We start from the raw sequence: 27,820 nt of genomic DNA, 5'->3' as shown, positions 1-27,820 counted from the left end.
TGTCCCCCACAGCAGAATAGCCGCACTCCTTGCACTCCTCTGAGCTGACTCAGAAGAGGGCAGTCTCAGGAAGGCATGGGAGTCTTCCAGGAGAAACACTGTAAGGCAATTTAACCCTGATTGTTCCCAGATTATTTTTCTTCCAGAGTGGCCATTTTGCTCTGAAAAAAAAAACACAACATGAATAGCTGCACGCTTTTGCTTTCTACCAGGAGAGTGGTGATTCTCTCAGCAGAAACTAAACATTTGTATGTGGCTTTAGTCATCTGCACTAAAACATGACATTCCAATTTTTGCAGTCTATCCCTCAAATTTACTTTGAAGCTTTATCTCCCCCCCACACTTCCACATCTTTGGATGCACATTCTGGTGACTGGAAAAACCTGGTAGCTTTTTATTCATATTGTTTTTGCCTTGTTTTCTCCGTGAGTTGAAAGTGCAATGAAATGTTTAACAACAACAACAACAACACCACCACATGCTCCCACATGTTAAAGGACTTTAGATGTCCAAAACACAGGATAGTGTTGCACCAGATGTGTTGTAGCTTCTGATCATCTTGTGCTGTGCCTTCTGCATTCCATTGTATCCTGCTTAAGCCACCTGGCTGGCTAGCAATAATTTCTAACATCAGGGTTAGGGACAGACACTACACATAAACCGATTTAAGTGATCAGCAACTGGTTAAACCTGTAACAGAACAGATGTTAAGTGCACATAAATCAGTTTGAAAATGGCTCAAACTAGTGTGAGAGAAACCTGGTTGAATGTAGTATCAGACTTAACTGATTTGGCTCATTATGCAATGTGTGTCCTGGACCCCTTCCTGGTTTAATTTAAACTAGAGTCTCAGAGCATCCCAGATGCTTTGCAGCCCTGGGCAGGGCTCTCTGCTCCAGTGTAGGGCTGGTCCTGCCCTTCTGCCTGGCTTTCCCCTGCTCCCCACCCCACGCCACTCCCTGCTCAAGCAGGGATTCCCCCTTCCCCTTCCCCACAGCACAAACTGTAGCCAGCATCTGGTATGCCATCTAATGCTAAGAGGTGTCTGTGTAAAGCAGACTGGCAAGTATCCACTTAGGGATTTTTTGGAGCTAATCAACAGGTCAGCTGGTACCGTCCCTCCCTTCCTTCCTTGGAAAAAACTGTTTAAGAAGAGCTTGAACTAATGAGAGAGGTTTTTATTTTCTTGATGGGATGCTAAATGCTGTTATCAACACCCTGCTGGCTCCCTGGGAGGGGGGGGGGGAGGGGGGGGACCTCTCCCCAATCAGAGCATCCTGTGGGGCCTGGCCATGCCCCACCTCAGCTCAGCACTGGAAGTGAAGTAAGGGCTGCTCTAACACCCCTCAGCTTTTAGCCTGAGCTGCTGCAGGCATGTGCCAGCATTTTGTCAGTCCAGCGAGAATGACCGGTTCAGCCTAGCCAAGTTAGACTACCCTGCAAAGATTGAATCAATTCAGACTTGGGCTTTTTGAATGCCTGTCCCTAGCCCAGGAGTTGAGGAGCCAATTAGAAAGGTTTTCTTCTAATGTTTTAAGACTTTACTTTCTCAAGCAAAATAAATTTATGTTGTGGTAACTCACAAGTACAATTTAAAGATTCTGCAAGGAGCAAGAAAAAGAAGAAAACTAATTCAGTGGTCTCTGGGATTTTTTTGTATGATTTGTTTTTCACTGAGATGGCAAGTGCCTGAATAAACTAGATCATAACATGAAAGCTTCAGGATTATTACGTTCCAGCAACACACACGAATTTCCTTTTGAAACTTTGGAACACAAAATAAAAAGCTAAGTTAATTACTGCTTGATGTTACCACTGCACGTTTCTAAAACCTAATGGCATCTATACTTTTTCAGAAGCCTTTGGCACTGTGAGTTTAAATTTTAAGTTAGTTACAGGACCAGTAATACATTTAAAAGTGGAACAGATACCACATATACAGTAGAGGTTTCGTCCCTCACTAAGGAGTCTGCATTTATGTAAGAGAAGTTACAACTTCCTTTATCTGCTTTGAATACCTTCCACTAGAAATATGACGCCATCTCCTACTTGTAGGAAGGGTAATAAAAATTTCTGTTCAGCACAAAAAAAAGAGATCTCAAAAATGTGGATCAGTATCATTCAGTCACTATACATCCCACTTCTTTATATATCCTTAAGCTGACTAAGGCTTAAAAAAATTAAAAACCCACACAATTTTGAATCCTAGCATTTTGAGCTACTTAACATTTTCTCAGAATTTAGAGACTATTTCATTGTCTGCCTTGAAAAAATGGTACAGATTAAAAAGAGAGTTCTGCTGTACTGATTTAAAAAACAAACAAATGAAAGTTGATCATCCCAAATATAAGCTTTGTGACTTTGAAGTGTCAGATATTTTGGAAATTAATTTTCTTACCTTTTCACTTCCTTTTTTTCCAGATTTCTTCTTTTTAGGACTGTCTTTCCAGAGAGATTCTATGGCTATGTATCCTTGCAGACTCCAATCATACAGCCTTGAACCTGTGACCTTTAAAACAAACAAACAAAAAAAACCCAACATATGGGATGGGCTTTTTCTTCTTGTTTCCCTTGAAATACCAGCAGGGTTTGAATTACACTTTGACTCCTGGGAGCGGTCTGCAGTGATGGCAGCTGGAAGGAGCAGCCACCGCTGCCTGAGCTGCTTAGAAAGGTGCGGGGCAGGCCAGGGGTATTAATCTCTTATGGAGGGGGGGCCTCAGCCCTCCCCTGCCCCAAACTCTTCCCATAATTTGAATCCTGAATACCAGTAGTTACAAAAAAGAAAAAAAAAAATCACAAAAGGAGTTGAGTGATGATGTTTTAAACACAAATACACATGCTTCATGCATATTGCAGAAGTATGATATGCACAGTTTAATAAAAAGTGGCAGCAAAAAAACCCCTCATATAAGAGGGGAAAAGTAGTTTTTAAAAATGTGTTAAAAATCCTATCAAAGCAAATTAAACAGAGAAGTGGATTTAGAAAAAACAGGCAATGCTATTAACCACCACTCATATGGTTAAGGAGGACAACATTCGTACTTTGTATTTTCTCTTTCAGGTTTTACCATTTTGTTTTAGTTCTGACTTTAACATATCTTAAAACTCTTATTTTACCATCATTTTTCAGTTCTTTTTTTTTTTCCTTTGGCCAGACATCATCACAAGCAAAACTGCATGGAGCTTTCCAAACAACACCTGTTAGCAAAATTGTGACTGTACTTATCGTATTTTGCTTCAGAAATTCACTATGTAACACCAAGGAGAAGCTTCTCTCTGGTATCAGAATCTGAAAGACTTTGACCAAGACAAGAAAACCATCACCTAACAACCCAAGAAACATAAAACAGTTACCCTTAAAAAAATGCACAGACAGGTTGCTGGATTTTAGCCTCCATAGCTGGACTGGATTTGTGAGGGCACAGGGCTGCAGCCTGGCCGGACCAACATGGAAATGAACTGTCTCCATGGCCCAGCAGGTGGATCCCAGAGCAGGAGGGTAGAGCAAGGCAACAAGACTAGTTGCTGGCCATCAGGTCATGGTAGTGGGTAAGCCATGGCCCAGTGCGCAAACAGCCAGTGGTGGGAGGATGCAAGGGCAGCATAGTGTGTCCCCCCCAATCCTTTACTCTTTGTGCTGCTGGTGCTGCAGCTGGCGCCAGATTGATGGCAGCAGCAGTACTTAGTCTCACTGCCCTGATCCACCCCACTCCGCTGGGACCCACCTGCTGGGCCATGGAGGCACCTCCTGCCTGTGCTGGTTTGGCCAGGCTGCAGCCACATGCGGCACAAATCTAGGGAGGCACATGCCTCCCCATAACCCACTCCTCCCCCTACCCCACATACTCAGCCCCACACACCAGAGGGCTGGGGCCTAGAGGGAGAAGGATGAGAGTGAGGAGCACCAGCAGGGCTGTGGGTCAGGAGTAAGAGGCACCAGCAGGGCCAGGGAGCTGTGTCTTGGCACTAGCCATCAATGTTTACAAATGGGTCCTGGTACAAAAAAGTTGAGAACCACTGCTCTAATCCAACCTCCTGCTTAAAGCAGGATCATCCCCAGCTAGATCATCCCAGCCAAAGCTTTGTCTAGCCAGGTCTTAAAAACCTCCAAGGATGGAGCTTCCACCACCTCTCTCGGTAACCTGTTCCAGTGCTTCACCACCCTCCTAGCGAGAAAGGTTTTCCTGATAGCCAACCTAAATTTCCCTTGCTGCAACTTGAGATCATTGTTCCTTGTTGTCATGTCACCACTGAGTACAGTTTAGAAGTGGCCAGCGGTGTCCCTCAGGGGTCTGTGCTTGGACTGGTGCTTTTCAACATCTTTATCAATGATTTGAACGTAGGGGTGAAAAGCTCATTGGCTAAGTTTGCGGATGACACCAAGTCATGGCTGGGCATAGTCATGCCAGAAGACAGGTTGCAGATATAGGCAGATCTGGACAGGCTGAAGAGTTGGGTGGACTGGAATCAGATGAAGTCCAACACTCAGAAGTGTAAGGTGCTCCATCTAGGCACAAACACTCCCCCCAACATACTTACAGGCTCAGTGATGACAATTTCACTTGCACCACAGCCAAAAGGGACCCGGGGTAGTGATCAACCATCGCATGAACATGAGCTGGCTGTGTGATGCTGTGGCCAGAAGGGCAAACCACATGCTGGCATGCATTAACCATTGCATCTCATGCAAAACTAAGGAAGTGATACTCCCACTGTATTCCGCACTGGTGAGACAGCAGTTGGAGTACTGCATCCAGTTCTGGAAGCCGAACTTCAATAAGGATGTGGAAAAACTTGAGGGGGTCGAGAGAAGAGCTACCCATATGGTCAGGGACTTGCAAAACAAGCCATATGAGGAGAGGCTGTAGGCCTCCTCAGTCTACAGAAGAGAAGGCTAAGAAAGGACTTGGTAGTGGCTTATCACTACATCAGAGGAGTACATCAAGAACTTGGTGAACAGCTGTTCACCAGGGCAGCCCCCCGAGGAAGACCAGGAACAATGGATACAAACTTTTGGAAGGTCGCTTCAGGCTCAATTCCAGGAAAAACTTCAGTCAGGGAGCCCAGGCTGTGGAATAAACTCCCTCCAGTGGTAGTGCAGTCACCTACCCTGGAAATCTTCAAAAGGAGACTGGACAGTCACCTCGCTGGGGTCACTTGACCCCAGTAGTCTTTTCCTGCCTAGTGCAGGGGGACAGGACCTCATGATGTATACAGTCCCTTCCAGCACCTAACAATCTATCAATCTAGCTCCATTCTCTTTGGAACCACCCTTCTGGGAGTTGAAGGCTGCTATCAAATCCCCAAATAGTAGAAGCATTGCCAGCAGATCAGGGGAAGTGACTGTTTCCCACTATTTGGCATTGGTGAGGCCACATCTGGAGTCCTGTGTCCAGTTTCAGGCCCCCCACTACAGAAAGGATGTGGACAAATTGGAAAGAGTCCAGCAGAGGGGGGCCAGAGCAGAGGTCCATTCTCTCTCACCCTTCCCCACTGTTGCTGACAGGCAGGAGACTGATGAGGGAGAGGGGCTAGGGAAAGTTTTCCCTCTTGCCCACCCTCATACTGCTACCGCTGCTGGCAGGGCTGACAAGGCTGCCTTAGCTCCATGACAGCTGGGGGCAGGGCTGCCCAGCTCAGCTGGAGCAGATAAACTGGGGCAGAGGCTAGCCCACCTAACGGTAAGGGGGTTGGGAGGGGTGTCAGCAGCGGGTTGCAATGCATCCTGGAATGCAGGGGAACCGAAACTTAACTTGCATCTTGCGAGGGGGATCTGGGACAGAAGTTCAATGGGCTAATTGGTTTAACCTAAATCTATTCAGTCTAATACTACAGCCATCCAGGTCTATCTTAAACCAGGTTCAGCCATTGCCTAACACTTATACAGGCTTGTGTGAAATGTCTATCCCTAGCCTTAAAGTGCTTCTACTGCATCTAGCATGATAGCATCCTGAACCCTACAAAGGCCTTTAAGATCCACTATGAATTTTATGTACAAACACATGCACCATAAGAGCCCTGGTGAAAAAGTTGTGGGCATGTTCCACCCAAGCCGCAACTAGGAACAATTTTGTCTCTTTGAAGCATTCCAGGACAAAAAACTTTTCAAACTGAGCACAAACCAACCATTCAAATAAATACAATTAGGATACTTAAATGCACGACAGATCAACATCTTGTCTGACAATCTGCAAGTGTCTAACAAACCCATTACTCATGCTCTGAAGAGAAGGAAAAAATGCATCACATAAGAACTTTTCTCCTCATTTGTTAAACTTAAGTTTATACACAATGAGAAGCCACTATAGCATACCACCCAGTCATCATTACCATGAATTCTGTCCTTCAGTTCAGTATGGATTCTGGTCTTAAGACAAAAAACGCCCTACATCAGCATCTTACAGACATCCCTCCTCCCCCACATTTATTATTTCAATGTTACTGTGAAGCACGGAAAGTGGTCTAGATTAATAAATAATCTCAAGAGCAAGTTGTAGGTCCTGACAGACAGAAAATCATATATTGAAAATTAGTTCATGGTGAATACAAATAGATTTGATTACTACATTTTTCTAGTTAGATAACCAAGTGAGACCTCTCTTTGGACAAGCTGGTTTCAAAAACTCATATCTTGCCTACTTATCATGTAAAACGAGTATACATTTTAAATATAAAAATAACTTTGTTGGCAGCTGGCATAAGGAAGTGAACGAACAATAATTGTATCTATGTCTGAAAGTAATAAAAACAAAGATGAAGGGTGGTAGAGTGGGAGCAGGGGAAGGAAGCAAGTTAATCCTCAGAGACCTGGCAATAACAGGGAAATACATCTCCAAAATTTTCACAGTTGCTGCAAGCATAAACTGCCCACATTCTTGTTTAGTTTTTCAAGAACTCACTCTAAATATATTCAAACCAATAATCTGTGTTAGAGGAAATTACATTTTACACTAATGAAAGGTTCTGCTTCATCTGAATATACTGTGTGGTGGCAAAAACTACAAGAAATACAAACGTACCTAGGTAAACAAAATCAACAGAAACAATCCTTTTGATCGATTATGCCAATATTAACAGCAAACAGAACAAGAGGATTGAAAGACAATAGTCCATAGGTCACAGCTGCTGCTTCTTGCTTAACCAGACTCCTTCAGCATACACTTTTTAATCTACACAAAGTGTAGGTCAAATTGGTGGAAAAAAGTGTCAACTGTGATGGACTGCTTGGTCTCTGCACTGTTAAAGGCACAAGCAAGTTATGGAAATACTTTAACAAAATACTGAATTACCAAAACTTTTCCAGCTCATGTTATACCTGACTCTTATACTGTGTTTGCTTGCAGGGTCGGATTAACCCTTTAGTGGGCCCTAGGCAAACAAACTTGTGGGCTCCGGGCCTGGTGAGATCCCCTTCCCCACCCTGGTGCCACTGCCTAGGGGGAGCAGGGTTTGGAGCTGCTGCTAGGAAGCAGCCACTGCCACGGTGAGACCAGCACAGGGGAGGGGAAGGGAAGGTAAAAGAAGGGAGATGGACAGGGCCATCTGCATCACCGCCACAGAGAGAAGTATCAAGCCGCCTCTGCAGCTCAAGGTCCTAGGCATATGCCTAGTTTGCCTATGCATTAATCCAGCACTGTTTGCTTGATATACTTAAAAGGTAAGGTCTTTGAAACAGGGACCACTCAATCTGTGTTTGTACAGTACCTTGCACAAGGAGCCCCCTGGGTTGGCCCTTAGGAGATATCAAAATAAAATTGGACTTAATAATCGCCATGTACAGAGTGCAGTCTTGCATACCATGAAACACCCAAGAAATCCAGAGTTAATGAAATTCAAATTTTGGATGTGTAATGAATGCAGAACTGGGCCTTGTATTTTCACAGCTAAATTTTTCTTTAAGTGAGACAGCTGTCAGAACTTCTAACAGCGAGAAGTAACCACAACCCAAACAAAACTGGAAAGAAGGTTAAATAGTTCATGCAGACAGAAAAACCAAGAAGTTTCCAAATCAAAGGCTGTCCAGTTAAATTATGACATCAACATTCCCAATCCCCCAACACCTCCATTGCATGTAATCTTAAAAGATCAGGTTTTATTAAGTTTTACCACATTCTGGTTTTTTTATTCCTGAAGTGGTCACTGCAAATTTAGAAAACAAAACAAAACACACTAATAAACTGTTCCAGATTTTTCAAACTATTGCTTTCTCCAGACTGTAGAGAAGCATCAACTACAGGCTGAATTTAAATATACAATGACCAAGAATTCCTTATTCATTACTGTTATATTCCAGAACATCAGACAACTTTCTAAGCTCTCCTAGATTCACTGCAACACAGCAAATATATTTAACTCAGCAGTTACTCTTTACTTAAATTAAAAAGCAAGACTGGAAAATTCTCAGAAGATTCTGGAGGACCTTGAAGTGGCCTCACATTCTTGATTCTTTAGCTTGCCAATACCTGTGGTAAGCACAGTAATCTCTAAACGTCATGACAAGTGTTTCCTTCAACCTTACCTGTATATAAAAAACCTTCCCTGTCTCCTAATTGTGTATAAATCTTACACTTATAACATGCATTATGCTTAGGTTTTTGCCATGAACCCCCACGCTGATCTGGAAGATTGTGGGGTGTCTTGCATGACCTATTTTACTGACATGGCAAGTGTAGCTTCTAGATAGGCAACATCAAGCTGCAGCTAGTCTTACTGTCCTTATGTTACAAATTTTTTATATCAAATACCAGAACACGTTTCTTATATGTTATAATAGGGCAGGATTGCATAATACGACCTACAAGTGATAGACAATGAGTTTCTTTGGCATCTAAGGAAAGGCTGTAATCAGCATCTGACATGGGTGTTTACTCATGGAAAGGCCCTCCCGCACAATGATTAATTTACATTTTAAAAGGAAAAACCTTAAATGGAAAAACCTTAGTGTGAGTAAAGCCTAGAAAGAGGCAGAACAATTCCCACTGAGCAAAAATTGAGGGAGACAATACACTGGATTAACAAATCTATGTCTGAAAGGGGTACATATATTCTCCAGGTCCTAATTAGAGCAGAAAAGATTTCTGTTCTGGTAAACACAAACCATTTTGGAGGGAAGAGCAGGAAGTCATATGCATAGTGTAGCCCCCAAAAATCAATAGGTGACTTATGTGAATACCCAGATAAGAAATTATTCTTAAGCCTGCTTTAAGAGCAGGGTACTACTGTCTTCATAAATGAAGCAGGCTGGGTAAAGAAGCTAACAGGAGAATTTGCAGAAGTCGCTGGTAGGAGATTCAGAAAAAGAAGCTGTTTCTGTTAACCTACTGAAGGCATCTAGGGACTGCATTCTTGGATTTAAGGTGTAGGGAAAGAACAGCTTACTGCTCTGATACTTTTTGGTTTGTGTATTCTTATATTTTCATCTGTACTTCAACATATGGTGGTTACTGATTTCTTATGCTGTTTTTTCCCCCGATTAAATCCTTTTTGTTATCTTTTTACCCATTTATCAAGGTGAACTGTGATTCTAGATTACTGCCCACCAAGAATCATCATGGGGGTGGGGGGGACATGCAGGATGGTGGCAGCACGGCAGTGACCTTGGGGTAGGGGCTAAGGTCAGCACCGCGCTGCCACCACCCTTAGCCGTGGCCTCCAAGGAGCCGGGGGCGGGGGACGACGACAGGGGGAGAAGAGGCCAGGAGCACTGGCCTTCCCCCTGCTCCATCCCCTCTGTCCTCACCATCATGATGGCACTCCTCTGTCCCCTTCCACCACTACCCTGCGTCACCACTGCCTCCAAGGAGCAGGGCCGGGGTGACAAGGCCAGCGCTGCTCCATACCCTCCATCATGGCAGCACTCCATTCCTACCATCATTCTCCCCACTCTTCTGTTTGGCTTCCCCCCAACTTTGTCTAAGGAAAGAGGGAAAAATCCATCTTTTCTGAGTACATGACAAGATAAGTGTGTGATCCTTCTAGCTGGCAAAATCCTTTCTGCTAAGGGCTGGCAAGCCCTGGGTGAAACAGGCAAGGCTGAGATGCCAAAGGCCAAGGAGCTAGCACATCTCTGCTCACTAAGCAGCAGACAGCAGGGAGGGGTTTGAGGCAGAAGAGCACCCCAGGCACACGTTTCAAAAGTACATCCATGCCATATCTGAGATAGTGGCATGTCCCAGTTAATGGTTAATATCTCTGTAATATCACTCCTAGTGCAGAGGTGGCTAACCTGAGGCAAGAGTGCCACAAGAGGCACTAGCAGCCTTCATGTGCAGTGCACAGCTGACTGGGGAGGAGGCAGGCAGCACAGTGACAGATAAGGCAGGGACCAGAAACAAGACCAGATCAGGCAGGGGAAGGAAATTGGAGTGGCACTCAGAGAGGGTTTGTTGCTAATTTGTGGCATGCCTACCCAAAAGATTGGCTGCCACTGCCTGAGTGGGAATCTTAATTGAGAAACTGTTGACTTTTTGTATTTATTATATGGTTAGCTGTAGTCAGTTCTGCTTGCTGTCAAGGGACTCAGTTACAACAGCTTTTTGCTCCCAAGGTGCCAGGAAGCATGAAATACAAAGATTACTTAAGGACCTGGCACCCATGAATAACAGTCTTAAAAACATGACGGAAAATTTTTCTATGATAAGAAGTTGATTTGGGTTAATGAACAGTAGATGCTTTTTTCAGACTGACATTGGATATAAAAGTAAGTTAAAATATAGGTCTGTTATTCCATTTATCTTGGAAAACAAAACAGCTGAAAAAACACGAAAGTTCCATCAACTAAAACGAATATTAAAAAACCTGTCTTTGCTGTATCAAAGAATCTAACTGATTTTGACAAGGATTTCAATTTTTCTTGAATTTAGTATATATAAAATGCTCCTAAGAGACAAGAAAAGAACTCCACTCTTGAAGTTACAAGTTTGTACTTAGTACCAAGGAATCTTGGGATATGTGGAAGCAGCATAAGATCATTAAATGAGTCTTTAAGTCTTCTGTTACAGAGACTAACAAGGAAATGAAAGCTGTGTCTTATATAGTCCACAACAATAGGTGGTTCAGCTCTGGCTTTGGCCCAGATCTGAGCAGCCACCTACCCAGAACCAGGGTAGTTGACACAGTGGGAGAGGGAACACAGGGGAGATCATGCAGTGGGGGCAGGGAACACACTGTGGAGATAGCATGAGACAGGGGGCAAGTAGGGGGAAGGCACACAGGGGAGACCTGCAATGTGCAGCTTGGGGAGAGCATGGGGGATATCACACAGCCTACCAACCCCCCCATGATGCCCTACCTCTGGCCCTAGCTCCAGCCCCAGTCACGTACTCTACTCCTTACCTTCAGCTGTCTCTCTTGCAAGGGATGAGGGGGCAACCACAGGTGGAGGGGACACATTGCAGGGGGACAGGGACAGGCACAGGAAGAGAAAGAGGGGCAAGAAGGCAGGCAGTCCAGGCATGGGTCTGGCCCTTCACCACCACTGCTGCTTTCCCTGTCATAGCAGTGCAGGGGAGATGAATTTAAGATTACCTCCTCCCATAATTACATTCTATACATGGATAATTATAAAAAATGTAAAAATTTCTATAAATATAATTAACTGGGGGGGTGGGGGGAGAATGGGATGTAGTCTTAAACTTGAAGTAGTCTTGGATTTGGGTAAATATGGTAATTCAGTTTTGATATTTAGCTGTACCAGTCATCACTTTTTGCTCCCTACAGACAACAACTAACACTATTTTTATTTACAACATACACAGCTGGCATTATGGAAATGCATACCGTTCCCAATCCAGATGACATTACCTCTTCTAGGGACTATACAAACCCAGAATAAAAGACTGCCTTGGAAGTCTGCAAGTTTCGAGCCTGAAACTTTAAGAATATCACATATTCTTGATATTTCAATAGTACCATACATACTTTTAAAACTAGAGGTATTTCTAGAAGATATACAATTTACAGAAGCTTAAATTATGGCGTGATTCTGAAGCAATAATACATCTGTATTTTGGGTGGCGAGGTGTTAGAAACAAACAACTCTTGGGTTAGTGGCAGTATTTTTTATTAGACCAACTAAGTAGTAGCAAAAAAAATTTGTTCTTTGCTTAAGTCTTAGAAATGTATTTGTTGTGCAATGAGAAGTTTGCAAGCATAGTTAATGTGTGGGTAATAAGGCACATTACTAAGCCAGCATGGACTATATGTTGCCTTAGCTAGCCATCTCCTAGTCTATGCTTCCTATCAAAGCAACTTTCAAACTTTAGCAATCTTAATTGTAAGTTTACACACTGATTTGTCAGTAAGAGGTAGCCAATGCACAAACAGGATATCACTGAGCAGAAGAATTACTACCCTGTTCTAGAATGAATATGATGCACACAATTTAGATTAAACCCGAAACATCCCATCCCCCTCCGTTCAGCCCCCCCCCCCAAAAAAAAAAACCCACACAAAACAAGAGAAAGTTTCAGTGCCAATTTTCACACAAGGCATGACTGTTCCTGAAGAATCCCTGTAAAAATCTCCCTAGTCCCAGTCTGTGCTTTCTTTCTTTCACTGCAATACCTCCTACATCTGAGTTGTACAAGCAAAAAGTAGACCACCATAAAGAATCAGAGTATTACCTAAGTTTAGGAGACTGAGGGAGAAGTCCTGCATTAGAGGCCGATTCCTCAAACATAGCACACTGGTGCCTGGAGTAAGTTGCAAAATAAAGGCATTAAAAGAACAGGACAGTCAGCCAACGTATTATGAGACTGGAAACAGATGTTGCCTTTGTCCCACCACCAAGCAAACAGACATCCATGCCATTTTTCACATTACGGTTTAAAAAATGTTTGGCTATGACAGGTGCTATGAGTTTGTATGGCTGTTTTACAGCAGACGACCATTTGCTTTGAGGTGGGAGAGTGTGGAAATCCTGGAGCTGCCTGCATTTTCCAGCTGGATGTACCTCCGGGCAGGTACTTCCAAGGCTTCAGAGGCCTCATTCTGCACACTCAGGAAGACCTGCTTGGCCTTCTTTTGATGAGGCATGTCCCAGGTTGGATTTCCCAAGCACGCACCTCTGCAAGTGTCAGAGCCTTGGGTTTCTCCAGCTGCAGAGACATGCTCCTTGTGTTGTCCTGTAGGATCATGCCCCAGCCACTCCTGGGAGTAGCAAGGGTATGACCCTGCGGGACAATGGGCAACATCCGTTTCGCCTATTGAAACAGATTAGCTATGCCAGGACACATCCCAGCAAAACTCATCTGCTTTGTTTGGCAATGTCTGCTTATACCCTGACTGCTCTACACTGTGATATGCATGTCCAGTTTTAGCAGAAGAGGTGTGAACGAAGGTTCCTGCTTTAGCTTTCTTTTTTTTTCTCTTTCTTTTTTTTTTTTTAAATAAAAGCCAAACATTCTGCCAGCTCTTAAATAAAGATGGAGACTAGCAATTAATTTGAAAGTGTAAGAAATAAGTTTCAAAGAAAAGAGATTTCCCCAAAATTAGAAATATCACCACTGACCTTTGCAATAGCAACAGCCTGCTGTGGATAATAGAGGGATGCACCAATCCCCATAAAACCCACTGGATACACCAGCCTCTTTATTTTTGAACCTGTTCCACAGAAGAAAAGTTCCGTTACAGTATGTATTATCCAGACACTTGGATTGCATTATCATTTAATTGCATATAAATTACCAGAGACTTTGCTGCATTACAGACATTTTACCACATGAGTTAGTCCAGGCCTATCACTTTCCTCAGACACATTACCACATTCAAGTGATATTTTAAAATTTCATTTGGATTTATTTTTATTAGTGCATTTCTGCCATGAAAATTACCCTATAGAACTGGGGGACTGTGATTTAACTTGAACCAGGAAGGGGTCTAGGACAGAAGTTTCATAAACCAGTTTGATCTAAATCAGTTAACCAAGTTTATCTTAAACCTATTTCAGCCATTTTGAAACTGGTTTACGTGCACTGAATGTCTGTTACACATTTAAACCAGTTTCTGATTACTTAAACCAGTTTATGTGCAACTTCTGTTCCTAGCCACGTGTTCATCTAGTCCAACTCCCTGCTTAAAGCAGGACGATCCCTAACTAGATCATCCAAGCCAAGACTTTGTCTAGCCAGGTCTTAAAAACCGCCAAGGATGGAGAGTCCACAACCTTTCTGGGTAACCTGTTAGTGCTTTACTACCCTCTGAGTGAGAAAATTCTTCCTAATATATGATCTAAACCTCCCCTGCTGCAACTTGAGACCATTGCTCATATCATTCAAATATCATCCAAAGTAATTTAGTCTGCTCTGTCTTATCACACACTACTAAAATCTATAGAAATTAGAATATTTTAAAATTCCCTTTCCTTGTAAAGTGTAAATATGCTCTAAGTAATTAAATGAATTACATAGAATTTTTATGCTGCAAAATACATATGAACTTGCTATACTTTAATTACAATTTACTCTTAAGTAGCTTTATGCAAAGATATGAGAACATGAAATAAATCAACTCTGCCAAGAACTGGCAAGGTTCTTTTAAAAGGTAATTTATACAGAAATGCACTTAATTTGCAATTGTTACAAATACCCATTAACTGAAAAGCTAAATGAGATTAAAAGAACATATTTACCTGCAATCATAAAAAACAAGTGGCTTCAAAAAAGCACCTACCTCTAGCAAAAAAGAGTCCAACAATTCCAGCAAACCCAATCACACCGAGTCTCGGATAGAATCCAGCAGGGGGATTTTTGAGAAATTCACAACCCTCTAGCAAGAATTCAAAACACATGTGTTTGCAATAAGGAACAACACCAAAAATAGTGACCATTTCAACTGTCACAACCTTTTAACATCTCCTTGCAAAGGTTTTGAAGTTTTTGCCCTCTTCTCCCGTGATAAGAAAATAAAACTAAACACATAGTGTTATTTTATTATTTGCCAATTCCTATAGGGAGTTTGATTTAGCTTCTAGATTGTTTCTTATATCCTGTATTTTCCTTGGCCCCAGCACTTCGACTAATCTTTGTAAGCAGCTCACTTAGCTCGAGCACTGCTTCACTGAAGTCAGTTCTGGCCACCCTCTCTAAGCAAGAGACCCAGCGGAAATCAGAGATCTAGACAGAGGTGACATGAGTTAAAAACCCAGAAAGCTTTCCATATAGAGAAGGATGTTCAAAAGACTGGTACAGCTTAATTCAGAGAGACCCAGTCCTCCAATAAGCTCTAATGCGTAAACTTTGCACCTGTGAGAAGTCCCACCTGAACTCCTCCGTTAGGTGATACTTCACACTATGAACCATCATACAATTAAAAAAAAACAAAACCATACCTATTTTAGCAAAATATTTCTGAGCAGAGGGGGAGAGAGGGATGAACACAAAAAAGCCGAAAAATAATAAGGAAAAAAACAAAAACTTTGATCAACAAATCCTGAATGACAGTGGACTTTCTGTTGTTTCTGCAGACTGACTTACAGTGGCTGAACTACGGCTGAACTATGAGAAAATCTTTATGGCTCCTGTACAGTCCTGTTTAACAATGTTGCAGACATGCGTCACAAAGCTATTATTACTTTTGCACTGCTTGAAGACAGATGCAAATCTATAGTGTTAATGACTGAAAATGTAACAATGTTGCTCAAAGGAATTCTAACAAACTCTATAGCACAAACAGGAGAAAGAATTGAAATAGCTTTACTTACTTACATGGTACAAAGAACAATACTTATTGAACTTTCATGCCAATAGAAATTTTAAATGATAGACTTGCACTGTGATTCTTGTTGATAGTAAATACAATTTTAAGCCAATTTACCTCTGCCACGTTCAACAGTTTTTTCTACTTTGGGCATTGCTTTAGTGTAAAGATCCTAAACAAAAGAAGAAAACAAACAGAAAATTAGTGAAGTTTACATTATAACTATCAATTGCTAATAAACTTGGAAAAAAAAGTATAATTTCCATTCAGTTCACACACAATACCATACACATTTGGGTCTGTAATATTCAGCTGGAGATTTTTTTTTTTAATGAAAAGAACAATAGATAAAATTAGGCACTGTTTCTGCACTGGTCATGAGCATCAGTAGAAAAAAAAAATGAGAAGAGCTGAAATATTTACATGATATTTACTGTTCTGGATTTATCCAGCCCTCCAAAATGACTCCACTTTTCCCCTTTTCCCTTCACTCACAATTTCTTGCTCACCAACTATTGCATTCCATATTAAAACACAGCATGTGTTTTCAAAATTAAGTTGAATTAAAAAACTGCAGCTATAAGTATTTTGGAAATGGAGCAGAAAATAGTGTATTTACTCAAATCCAAAACAAGGGTTTTTTCCCCCCCTCCATTCAGCATGGAGGCGGGGAGGCCTTTCGTCTTGGATTTGAGGACATAGGGTAGGGGAGTTGCTGCAGCTCCAACTCCAACACTAAGCCCGTCAGGACCAATCAGAGCCAGAAGAGGTACCTGCCCTCCCCCACCCCACTGTCTACTTCCCTCAGCCTATCTCCTCCTGGCATGGAGATTATGCTTCCACCACTGCTGCTGAATGGAACCAGAGCTGTACTGGACAGCAAGCAGAGGGTGGGAGAGGGGGCAGGCAGAGGCTGTGTGAGGCAGCTTGCTCCCCCTGCCTCATACTGCTGTTTTCCCCACTACAGCAGTGGAGGGGGGAGAGGGGGGCAGGAGAAGAAGGGACAACAACCGAATTTAGGATGATCCTCTGATAATTAGATTCTATATATGGAAAACTGTAAAAAAAATTATGTATTTTCTATAAACAGAATCTAATTACTGAGGGTCTTGTCTTGCATTTGAAGTAGTCTTGGATTTGGGCAAATACAATAGGTTTGCTTGGCTGCACATTAGCATCACACTGAGCTTACCTGGGGATCAACAGCAGAAATGTAGGTGCTCCAGTGCCTAAGAGTATTTGTTGGGTTGCAGGGTTAGCAAATCAGTAAGCAAGCACCAGCCCAAGTTAAGATATACAGAACAAACTTGCAACACCACTTGAACTAATTGTTTTTAGCTGCAGTGAAGCGAAAGCAGCAGATCAGGGGTGGCGAACTTGGGGCACAAGGAGCATGAAGCACATCAGATAGAAGACAGGCAGTACAACAGCAGACAGGGCTGGGAGCATTAGGCAGGGCAGCAAGCAGATAGCCGAGCAGCAGCAGACTACGTAGATAAAGTGACAGGAGTGGCACTTGGGGAGGGTGCAGGGCTAATTTGTAGCATGCCTGCTAAAAAGGCTAGCCATCACTACCCTAGATTAAGATAAGAGGCAAGGACAATATGTTTAGAATAACTTATTGACAGCAGTAGTTCAACTAAAATCTCTATTCTGAAGAACATAAAAGTGTGGTAGATGTATATTTATGCTTTATATAAAATTTATGAGGGTTGATTACCATTCAGAAGTCACTACATAAAAATAAGGTACCTCTGCCACCAGTTCCTCTCAATCAAAAACATGGCCAAAGTGGCCATCACTGCTATATTTTGTGTGCAGGTGGATTTCATAGGTACAGTGCTGTTTTGATTATACTTAACATATCAGACTGGGCCGCTAAGGGGAGACAGGTGAAAGAACACTGACTCCAAGATTGCTGACTGGGCTAAGCACTGGGCCCTTACAAGGTTGTAGCACAGTTCTGGGCAAGCACTGGCGCCTAGGTACCTAGGGAACCTTCCTGGCCACAATTCAGGTACCAGTTTTGAGGATCACACTCTAGAACTTAAGCATCTAAATGAGGGGTAGGCAAAATGCGGCTCAGGGCTGGATGTAGCCCGCTAAGCCATTCTATCCTGCCCGCAGGGCCCCTAAAAAATGTAGAAAATTAATATTAATCTGCCCTGAACTGCCTGTCATGTGGCCCTCGATGGCTTTCCGAAACTCAGTAAGCAGCCCTCAGCCCCAAAATAATTGCCTGTCCCTGATCTAAAAACTCTGCTTACCTCCTTTTTTAGGCCTGGGCCCTCAACCTAGTGCTTTCCCAAAGTGCTTTCAGATTTGCCCATTAAAACTCTTCAAGGGAGAGAGGATCATCACCTGACACCATAAACCAGCGGTCAACAACATAAAGGCCACCGACTGGATCCAGGCTATGGGACGGCTGGATCCAGCACGCAGAGCCAGGGGCCTTCAGCAACATGTCAGTAACAAGGGAGCTTTGGTGGGGTTCTGGTTTCGGGACTGGGCAGTGAGGAGCCGTGTCTGCACTGCAGCTGGGGTGGGGGCGAGGTGAAGTTGCAGGAGGGGAAGGCCACGACTATGGTGGTGACAGCGATCATGAGGTTGGCTTGAAGTCCGATAAACACAAGACAGATTGTTTTGGCCTGTGGCTCTGAAAAGTTTCTAACCCCTGCTATTTGTGCTTGAATACATGAACAGATTTCCCACCAGAAGCTTAAGGCTCTCAGATTTCTAAATTTATCATTCAGAACATTTCAAATAATTTAATAAGCCTTTTATAAATAAGCCAGTTATTATTATACATTTGTTTTGACATATAAAGATTTATCTTTAACCAAATAAAAGTCACTAACTCACTCACTTGGACCCAAATTTAGCTTGTTTTTGGGTATGTGTGAAAAATCTAACAGAAAACATAGGAAAAATCTTTCCAGACATCAGTGTTTGGGATAGTTGCATATTATTTTAAATGTTATGAATATTGCAGTAATCTACTTTCTGATCCTTCTTTCCCTGCTAAAGGGTATAAAAGAAAATCTAAACTCAAAGTGGTGGTGAAGTGACAACACATAATTTTTAATTAAAGAACCCCTTAGCCCGGGAAGTCTTCTGCTTCCCGGGGGCCCGCATCCGAGACATTGTGGAGAGGATCCCGCAGCTCCTCCGGCCCACAGACCACTACCCCATGCTCCTTATTCACGTGGGCACCAATGACACGGCTCGGAGCACCCCCAGCCAGGTCATGAGGCGCTACAGGGAGTTGGGAGCGGGGCTTAGGAGTTTGGGAGCTCAGGTGGTGTTTTCCTCAATCCTCCCAGTCTCGGGCTATGGGCTGAGGAGGGAGAGGAGGATCCACACGGTGAACCAAAGACTGCGGCGCTGGTGTTATCGGGAAGGCTTTGGCTTCCATGACCACAGCCCGCTCTTTGGAGAGAGAGGCAGCGAGCTGCTGGGAAGAGATGGCTTCCACCTCTCCCCCCTGGGAAGGAGGCTCTTCTCAGCCAGGCTGGCTGACCTGCTCCACCGGGCTTTAAACTAAGCCCGCTGGGGGATGGGGGGACTACTGCCCCTGCTGGCCCGCTGAACGGCCCTTGCAAAGCCAGCGGACCAAGGCACTTAAGGGGGCACTTAAGGGAGCCCACCCCTGCCCCAGCCCTGGCACAATCTGTGGGCAAGGCAAGAGCCCCCAAGGGCACACTTGCCTGCCTGTACACTAATGCCAGGAGCCTGGGCAACAAGCAGGACGAGCTCGTCCTCCTGCTCAGTGCAAAGAAATATGATGTCATTGGGATAACGGAGACCTGGTGGGACTCCACCCATGACTGGACCACGGGTATAGAGGGCTATACCCTATACAGGAGGGATCGTGTTGACAAAAGGGGCGGGGGTGTAGCTCTCTATGTGAAGGAAAGCTACATGTCCCTGCAAGCTGATGTTGGCGACCGGCATGGACAGCTAGAGACCCTCTGGGTAAAAATTCATGGGGAATTCGGCACAGGGGACACAACGGTGGGAGCCTACTACAGACCTCCCACTCAAAGTCCCGAGCTTGACCAGGAGTTCACCCGGGAACTGACTGAGGCTGCTTGCTCCAGGACCTTGGTTGTCATGGGTGACTTCAATTACCCGGACATCTCGTGGGAAGATCACTCAGCTAAATCTGAGCGGGCGCAAAGCTTTCTCTCGTGCGTGGATGACCTCTACCTGACTCAAGAAGTCTATGGGCCAACGAGAAGCAAAGCACTGCTTGACCTGGTACTGGCTATGGGGGACAACCTAATCGGCGACCTAGTGATTGATGGGAAGTTGGGTGACAGCGACCACGAGTTGATCACCTTCACCATCCACCGTAAAGCTGGCAAGTCAGTCAGCAACACCGAAGTCCTTGACTTCAGAAAAGCCGACTTTGACAAGCTCAAGAGGCTAGTTGGTCAGGCCCTTGGGGACCATGACCCCAGGGAGATGGGAGTTCAAGAAGAGTGGTTGCTTCTCAAGGAAGCGATCCTCAGTGCACAAGCTAAATCTATTGCAACACGGAGGAAAGGCAGCAAGAAGGCACAGCAGCCCCCCTGGCTCTCCAGAGACCTAGCGGACCTACTGTGGCTAAAAAGGAAAGCCTACAAAGGATGGAGGACGGGATTCACCTCCAAGGAGGATTACTCCGCGCTGGTCTGGTCCTGCAGGGACCAAACCAGGAAAGCCAAGGCTGCAACTGAACTCCAACTAGCTTCAGGCATCAAGGACAACAAAAAGTCCTTTTTCAGATATGTGGGGAGCCGGAGGAAAAGCAAGGGCAATGTTGGACCCCTGCTAAACCAGATGGGGCAACTGACAACTGACGCCCAGGAAAAAGCCAACCTATTAAATAGGTACTTTGCGTCAGACTTTCATCAGTCACACGGGATGCCCATGCCTGCTATGGGACAGGGAAATCTGGGTGAGGGGGATCCCTTACCCTCCATCAATGCTGACCTCGTGAAGGAACACCTTGAGAAGCTGGATACCTTCAAGTCAGCTGGCCCTCACAACCTGCACCCCAGGGTACTCAAGGAGCTGGCGAGCGTCATAGCCCAGCCCCTGGCACGGATCTTTGAAAACTCCTGGCGCTCTGGTGTAGTGCCAGAAGACTGGAAGAAGGCCAATGTGGTGCCGATCTTCAAGAAAGGGAGGAGAGTGGATCTGGCTAACTACAGGCCCATTAGCCTGACTTCTTTCCTGGGGAAGATCTTAGAAAAGTTTATTAAGGAGGCCATCCTTGATGGACTGGCCCAGGCTAACATTCTAAGGGACAGCCAGCACGGGTTTGTTGCGGGTAGGTCTTGTTTGACCAATCTCATTTCCTTCTATGACCAGGTGACCTATCACCTAGACAAGGGAGAAGAGATTGATGTCATATATTTTGACTTCAAAAAAGCTTTTGATCTGGTATCCCATGATCACCTCTTGGCCAAACTGGCCAGTTGTGGCCTTGGCTCCACCACGATGCGCTGGCTGGGAAATTGGCTTCGTGGTCGGACCCAGAGGGTTGTGATTGATGGCAGTCACTCATCATGGTGCCCTGTAACCAGTGGGGTCCCTCAAGGCTCTGTCCTGGGACCCATCCTGTTCAACATCTTCATTAACAATGTGGACATTGGAGTTAGGAGTGGACTGGCCAAGTTCGCCGATTACACCAAACTTTGGGGCAAAGCATCCATGCCAGAAGATAGGCGGGTGATCCAGGCTGACCTGGACAAGCTCAGCAAATGGGCAGATGAGAACCTCATGGTGTTTAACACCGATAAATGCAAGGTTCTCCACCTTGGGAGGAAAAACCTGCAGCACCCTTATAGGCTCGGCAGTGCTACGTTGGTTAGCACTACAGAAGAAAGAAACTTGGGGGTCATCATTGACCACAAATGAACATGAGCCTGCAATGCGATGCTGCGGCTAGTAAAGCGACCAAAATGCTGGCTTGCATCCATAGATGCTTCTCGAGCAAATCCCGGGACGTCATTCTCCCCTTGTACTCGGCCTTGGTGAGGCCGCAGCTGGAGTACTGCGTCCAGTTTTGGGCTCCACAATTCAAAAAGGATGTGGACAAGCTTGAGAGAGTCCAGAGGAGAGCCACGCGCATGATCAGAGGTCAGGAAAACAGATCTTATGATGACAGGCTGAGAGCCATGGGACTCTTTAGCCTGGAAAAGCGCAGGCTCAGGGGTGATCTGATGGCCACCTATAAGTTTATCAGGGGTGACCACCAGGATCTGGGGGAACGTCTGTTCACCAGAGCGCCCCAAGGGATGACGAGGTCGAACGGTCACAAACTCCTGCAAGACCGTTTCAGGCTGGACATAAGGAAGAATTTCTTTACTGTCCGAGCCCCCAAGGTCTGGAACAGTCTGCCATTGGAGGTGGTTCAAGCACCTACACTGAACACCTTCAAGAGTAAATTGGATGCTTATCTTGTTGGGATCCTATGAGCCCAGCTGACTTCCTGCCCTTTGGGCAGGGGGCTGGACTCGATGATCTCCCGAGGTCCCTTCCAGCCCTAATGTCTATGAAATCTATTTAAAAATTGAGACAGAAGCTAGAATAATAAAACGACAAATCTTCACACCTATATGATTTCTAACTGGGGGCAGGGGGGAAGAAGGCAAAATTGTATAGCTTTTATATAACTGTGGTTACTGGAATAGAAGACAATCTCCCAAATATTATATTCTATATATAGAAAATGTATAAATGTATTATAATTTTCCAAGTATAGAATCTAATTATTGGAGTTCTGCCTTGAATTTGTTCCCCTAGCAATGCTACAGTATGGAAAACAAGTCTGAGGGGTCAGGTAGCCCTTTTGCTCTCTGCTTCTCCCCAGTTTTCCTCCAGCAGTTCCTACCCCCTTGCCTTACTTTCAGACCCTGTTTTCCCTGAGCACATGGAAGTGAGAAGTAAATTTGAAAACGATAGCTTTGAAATAAAAAGTGGCTGTAGCAATTTGCATGTCATATCCACGCATTTAGGTCAGTTGCAGCAATTCAAAAAAGGTAAGTTTTAGCACAGGTAGCCTATAAATTTGGCACGTACTTATCTATGATATTAGTCCGAAACCAAAGGCTCTTGATTTGCCATGTAGTTCTTTGGGCTGGGCCCCACCAGAGTCAGCAGCATTTCAAGCCATGATGGCACCACAATTCAGCATGTGAGTGTACTCCAAATATACCCCACAAAGGATCCATGTGCTAATAAGCCCCCACTCATGATTGGAACTGGGTTTTCTTATCCTGAGTTCCGGGATGCTCCAAAAATATATATGCAGATGAGGCACAGGGCAACTTGGCCTATGACAGGCTGAGAGACAGGGTGACAAAGGAACTCTTCATGAACTGTTTGGGACCCTGTTTCATGATGTTTGCCATGCAGTTAAGGTTGGTGAAGAAATACAAATCATTGGAAATGGGAAAGGCATAGCTCAGCTGTGGGAGTGAAGAGGAATGAAAAGCCTTTGCAATGCTGTGGCACATGACAACTTGGAAAAAACCTGCAGTGAGGAGAAATGCACTTAATGGGCACAACTATGGGCACTTACACACATGCAGAGAGCCTACTATGACACACTGGAAATCCAGTGTGTCAGAGCAGACTTGGTTAATCGAGTCTACTGGAGCACATAAACTGACACGCTTTGGCAGCCTCACCCGTCATGCATATCAGTGGTGCAGCGCACCTCTGCACTGAGAAAATGGTGGCAATGCAATCTGAACTAAAACACATTTGATGTGCTTTAGTTCAAAGCACACCACCACCATTTTCTCAGCTCAGAGGCATGTTGCTCTGCTGATACACATGCTCCTGACATGGTGCCGAGCACTTTTAATTAGCGTGGCTCACTAATTAAGAAGCACCCGGAGGTGTGTCAGAAGCACGTGTTAAAGTGCCCAAAATATCTTATTCAAATGGACTTCACCAATCTGTCCTTGTGGTAGTATCCCAGCCATGGATTTGGGGGTATCTGAAGACTCAGGCTAAAGAGGCTGGGAGGCAGGATACTTGCCAGTGGTAGTACCACACAGACTTGTACAACTGAGCTGTGCTCAGCTGACAGAATTCAAAACTGATTTGGCTGAGACACAAAATTAAAAAATAAAATAAAAAAAAAATTTAGCAGGTTCCCATCAGTATGTTTGCCTGGCAAGGGAAATTCCATGATCCACTCGGCCAATCAAATCTAGTGACCCTGGGCAGGCTGACTCCTGTGAGCTTCCCCAAATGTACAAAACTCAATTGCACAATGTTGTGGTAATAGGGGACTGCATTCTTGCTTTCCCCGTGGCTTGCTCTTCAGCCTTTTGGCTAGGAGCAAGCAAGAATAGGAAGTATCCGAACCCCAAGGTCTCCAGGCTTCAGGCTTGCATTTAGGTTCCCTGCCATGGATTTGGGGACTACCAAAGGGAAACAGGATACTTGCCCAGTGGTACAGCCACACAAACTCAAACGATTGAGCTCTGCTCAGTCAAAATTTGGAACCTGCCTATTGGATTTGCCCAGTCAAACTCAGAACCAATTTGGCCCTTGAAACAAACTTTAAAAAAAAAAACAACACAAAAAAAGTTTATTTGCCCAATGTGGGCCATGTGTTTTATAGTCATGCTCAGTGTTGGCTGCATTTAGTCAACTTCATAATTGGCTTCTAATGCTGAATACATGCTGCTTTTGGCAGAAGTTTGATGATATTAGTGATATTTTCTTATATTTTCCCTCCGTGCCATCTTGTATTCCAGTAAATATGGTAAATACAAAATTTAATTTTTTGTTAAATAAATCATCCAAAGTGTCAAAGGGAAAAAAAAAAGACTTGACTTTTTGTTTCCAGAAACACCTATGACTAAAGCAATTACAATTTTGTACAGTTTCTTTTAAGCAACTTATTTAATAGCAAGAAAAGTTTTAACATGCTACCAAAACAAAATTCTAGCTCAGCCAACCACTGGGCAATAGTCACTACCTCCCATATAGCATGAAGCTGTTATACCTGACACCTGGATGTATAGGGCTCCATAAAATGCCGTAGATGTGAAATTCCCTCCTCCAGTTGAGTTTGTGGGTCCTCCACATATTTAGATTCATGAGCTGGGGAGGAGTAGAGTGAAAGCTGTGAATATTAGCAAACAAAAGGTTAACAAAGTAGAATTGTCCAAGTAGGCCTTCAGTCTAGGGACAGAACAATTTGAGTGCCTACAGAACAAAATGTGAGGAACTAAGTGAACTATATATTACAGAAACATTTCTAATGATCATTCTGTTTACCAGTCCTGACGCTAGCTAGTCCAAGTCACATGTTTAGGCAGAGTATTACATTCTTGATGTCAAAAGAACAGTGTAACAGAAGTGTTTTCTGCTTCATCAGCAGTGCTAGTTCTCAGTATTTGTATTAAACACTAGGATATGGAAACAGCAATTAATCATTTTCTATACATATATAAATTAAAAATTCTAAGCAGTTCTTAACTCTAAACTAATATCTTAGATGCAGGCTGTGTATCTTGTTACTCAACAGCATTTTAGATTTAAGAAAAACTGTTGAATGTCACATTTTTAACTGCAGTAGTAACAGATGGTAACAATCACATACTGTATTTTTTATTTGATGCTGTCATTCTTAACATCAGGCAAGGCATATGTCTCTACTGTAACATTTACAATGTGAAGAATTTATCCTTAAACTTACTACGCTACTAAGAAAGCAAGATGTTTTTGATAATATCTTTTATTAGGCCAACTATGCAGTTGGGAGAGTTGCCTAAAAACTTGCTGGAATTAAGATCTCCTCTGATCTCTCTCTCAACCACACAACTGGCCCATAAAAGATATTCATTAAAAAATCTTATTTCTTCCATATTCTCTGGACCACAGCGCTTACAGCATCACTATTCTACCAAACAACCCTCAGACTCAGAAGATAACACAATAGTATAGAAAACACAAACAATCCAATACATAACCTTAAATACAAGCTACAAAATTTTGGGATAGTCTATAAGGTATATTCTATTCAGTATATTCTTGTTATATTCTATAAGAATACAGATGCTTAAAATTATCATCAGCATGTTTTCTGATCCATGTTTTAAAATGCTGATAAAGTAATGATAAACAGGAACGATTACATTTTCTGAGTGACATGGAACATAAATATTCACTATAAATTCAGTTCCTCATTAGTACTTTCAAAGGTTATTTTGTGATGAAAATTGTTCAGGCTCAAGTTACTTAAAAAGAATTCTACTTTCAACAAGACTAAAAAGCCATTCTGCTTTCACAAATAAAATAGGTGACTTATAAAAAAAATAACTTATCAGTCCAAATGTTTGTAAAAAAATGCAACAGTATATGCAAGAAGCTGGACTTTTGATTTGAAATACGCATTGTACAGGCTGGAGTAGAATTGTTTATTTTTACAAGTAAGCAGTTACAGCAATAATTATCAATAAATCTCTGGGCTGGAGCTGAAGTCTTACAGACTTCAGGGGCTTTCAGGGTTCACCGAGATTTACTGTATAACTATAATATGCAGGGACCTACTTAAGTGGCAGACAGACAAAAGAATTTTCGCACCTTGGTCGCAGCACAAAAAGTTGATTTCACAGGCATTTCCCAGCAACCCCACCCTTGCTGCTGATTGGCAGAGAAGCCCCAAGGAGGAGAAGGAACAAGGGGGCAGCCACCTTCTTGACTGCTGGCTGCCCTTTGTTGGGCTCCACGCCCTTTTGCCAATTGGCAGAGAAGCCCCAGGGTGAGGTGGGGAAAGAGGGACAAGGGGGCAGCAGACATCTTGCCTGCTGGCTGCCCTTCATGCCACCTTGGCAGCCAGCAACTTCCCCTCCCGGGTGGGCTGGGGAGCCAGCCTATTATTTAACTTTTGTTTTTTTAGTTGATTTCACAGACAGTTCCAGATTTTACAGTTTCTACAAAATCTGCTAAATTAAATAGTAGGGATGCAAATGGTTAAATGTTTAAGCAATAAGTGCAGTGATAACCGGTTATAGCTTACCAGTTCTCTTTTAGCATGGGACAGGGCACTGTTCAGCAGGGAAGGAAATCTATGCAGTGCCCCAGCAGGAACAGAAAGGCAGTAAGGTAGGTGGGAGGGAGGAAGGAACAAAGAGGAGGGGAGGTGGGAGGGGAACCAGTACCTATAGCTAGGGTCTGTGGACCCCAGTGCAGCTGCCTGCAACCTCCCTGATGTCTGCCACCAGCAGCCCAGACTCCAGGCAGGCCCCTGTCATCCACCATGGAGCCCAGACTGCTCACAGCAAGCGAAAAGGAAACTGAAAGAGGTTGCACAGCTGTCCACAAAGCCGAGTTATTAGGTACAAGTCCCCCTTCCCCCTACTTGGCTGTCCACAAGGAAAGCAGCTCAGCTCCCTCACTGGGGAGCATGGAAGTCAGAGACCACCTGCCACAGGCCACAAGGGACCCAGTCCTGAATCCTGCTGTAGGCTGCGAGGGGCCTGGCAGGGGCAAGGTGGAGGTAAAGGTACATGAGGCAGCTCCCCTAGGCCTGTGACTCGGCCCCACAGTATACCACATCCACCCACCCCATCTGCACCAGAGCCCAGGCCCAGAGAAGACTCACCCATCTGCCCAGTTTGTCATGAGACTCAGCCCTGAGGAGCCACTGAGTCCCCACTGCACCTCGTGGGGCTGGAAGCACCCTGCTGGTACCAGGTCAAGCAGGGGTACCCTGCAGGCTGGGCTGGAATAGCCCCATGTGGGCCAGGCCAGGGGTTGCCATACCAACTAGTTGTTTAACCAGTATAATTACAACAGGTTAAATGAATATTTTTTAAATCAGTATTTACATCCCTATGAAGTAGGTCCCTAATCATATGCACTGCTTTTAGTAAGGCAACTATCAAGATGTATGAGTAAGTAAGGTAACCACAGATTGTTATTAACATAACTCATGACTGCCTTACTCTGCACCCTGCTTCCTTTATCACTCAGTTTTGTTAGTAGATAGGTCTTGATCTTGCAATGTAATTCTGCATTAAAGAAAGAGAGCCAGACTGTACAAGAAGGCTGAAAACTTTATATAGCAGAGACTGAGGCTCCTGGCAAGACATTCAGGATCTGA

The 27,820-nt window shown here is 44.0% G+C and overlaps 1 protein-coding gene across 3 annotated transcripts in view; it reads right to left on the bottom strand.

The window, feature by feature from the left end:
• Window positions 1-27,820, bottom strand: part of APOO (apolipoprotein O) — a 75,788-nt gene that overhangs the window by 36,675 nt on the left and 11,293 nt on the right. For all 3 annotated transcript variants that reach the window (XR_016444098.1, XM_090062201.1, XM_090062191.1), the window contains exons 3-7: window positions 24,716-24,835; window positions 15,817-15,871; window positions 14,674-14,769; window positions 13,514-13,605; window positions 2,399-2,509 (exon numbers count right to left, since the gene is read on the bottom strand). Coding sequence is in view for 2 of the 3 variants with exons in the window: in XM_090062201.1 (XP_089918327.1) it covers window positions 2,399-2,509; window positions 13,514-13,605; window positions 14,674-14,769; window positions 15,817-15,871; window positions 24,716-24,835 (474 nt within the window). In the remaining variant the exon portion in view is untranslated. The remainder of the gene's footprint in view (window positions 1-2,398; window positions 2,510-13,513; window positions 13,606-14,673; window positions 14,770-15,816; window positions 15,872-24,715; window positions 24,836-27,820) is intronic.

This window comes from Crocodylus siamensis, chromosome 1, assembly GCF_052110815.1.
Source record: "Crocodylus siamensis isolate JL-2025a chromosome 1, ASM5211081v1, whole genome shotgun sequence".
NCBI classification, from domain to species: Eukaryota; Metazoa; Chordata; order Crocodylia; family Crocodylidae; genus Crocodylus; species Crocodylus siamensis.
Note: the sequence above shows the minus strand (reverse complement) of the source record. Positions and strands in the feature narration are given on the sequence as shown.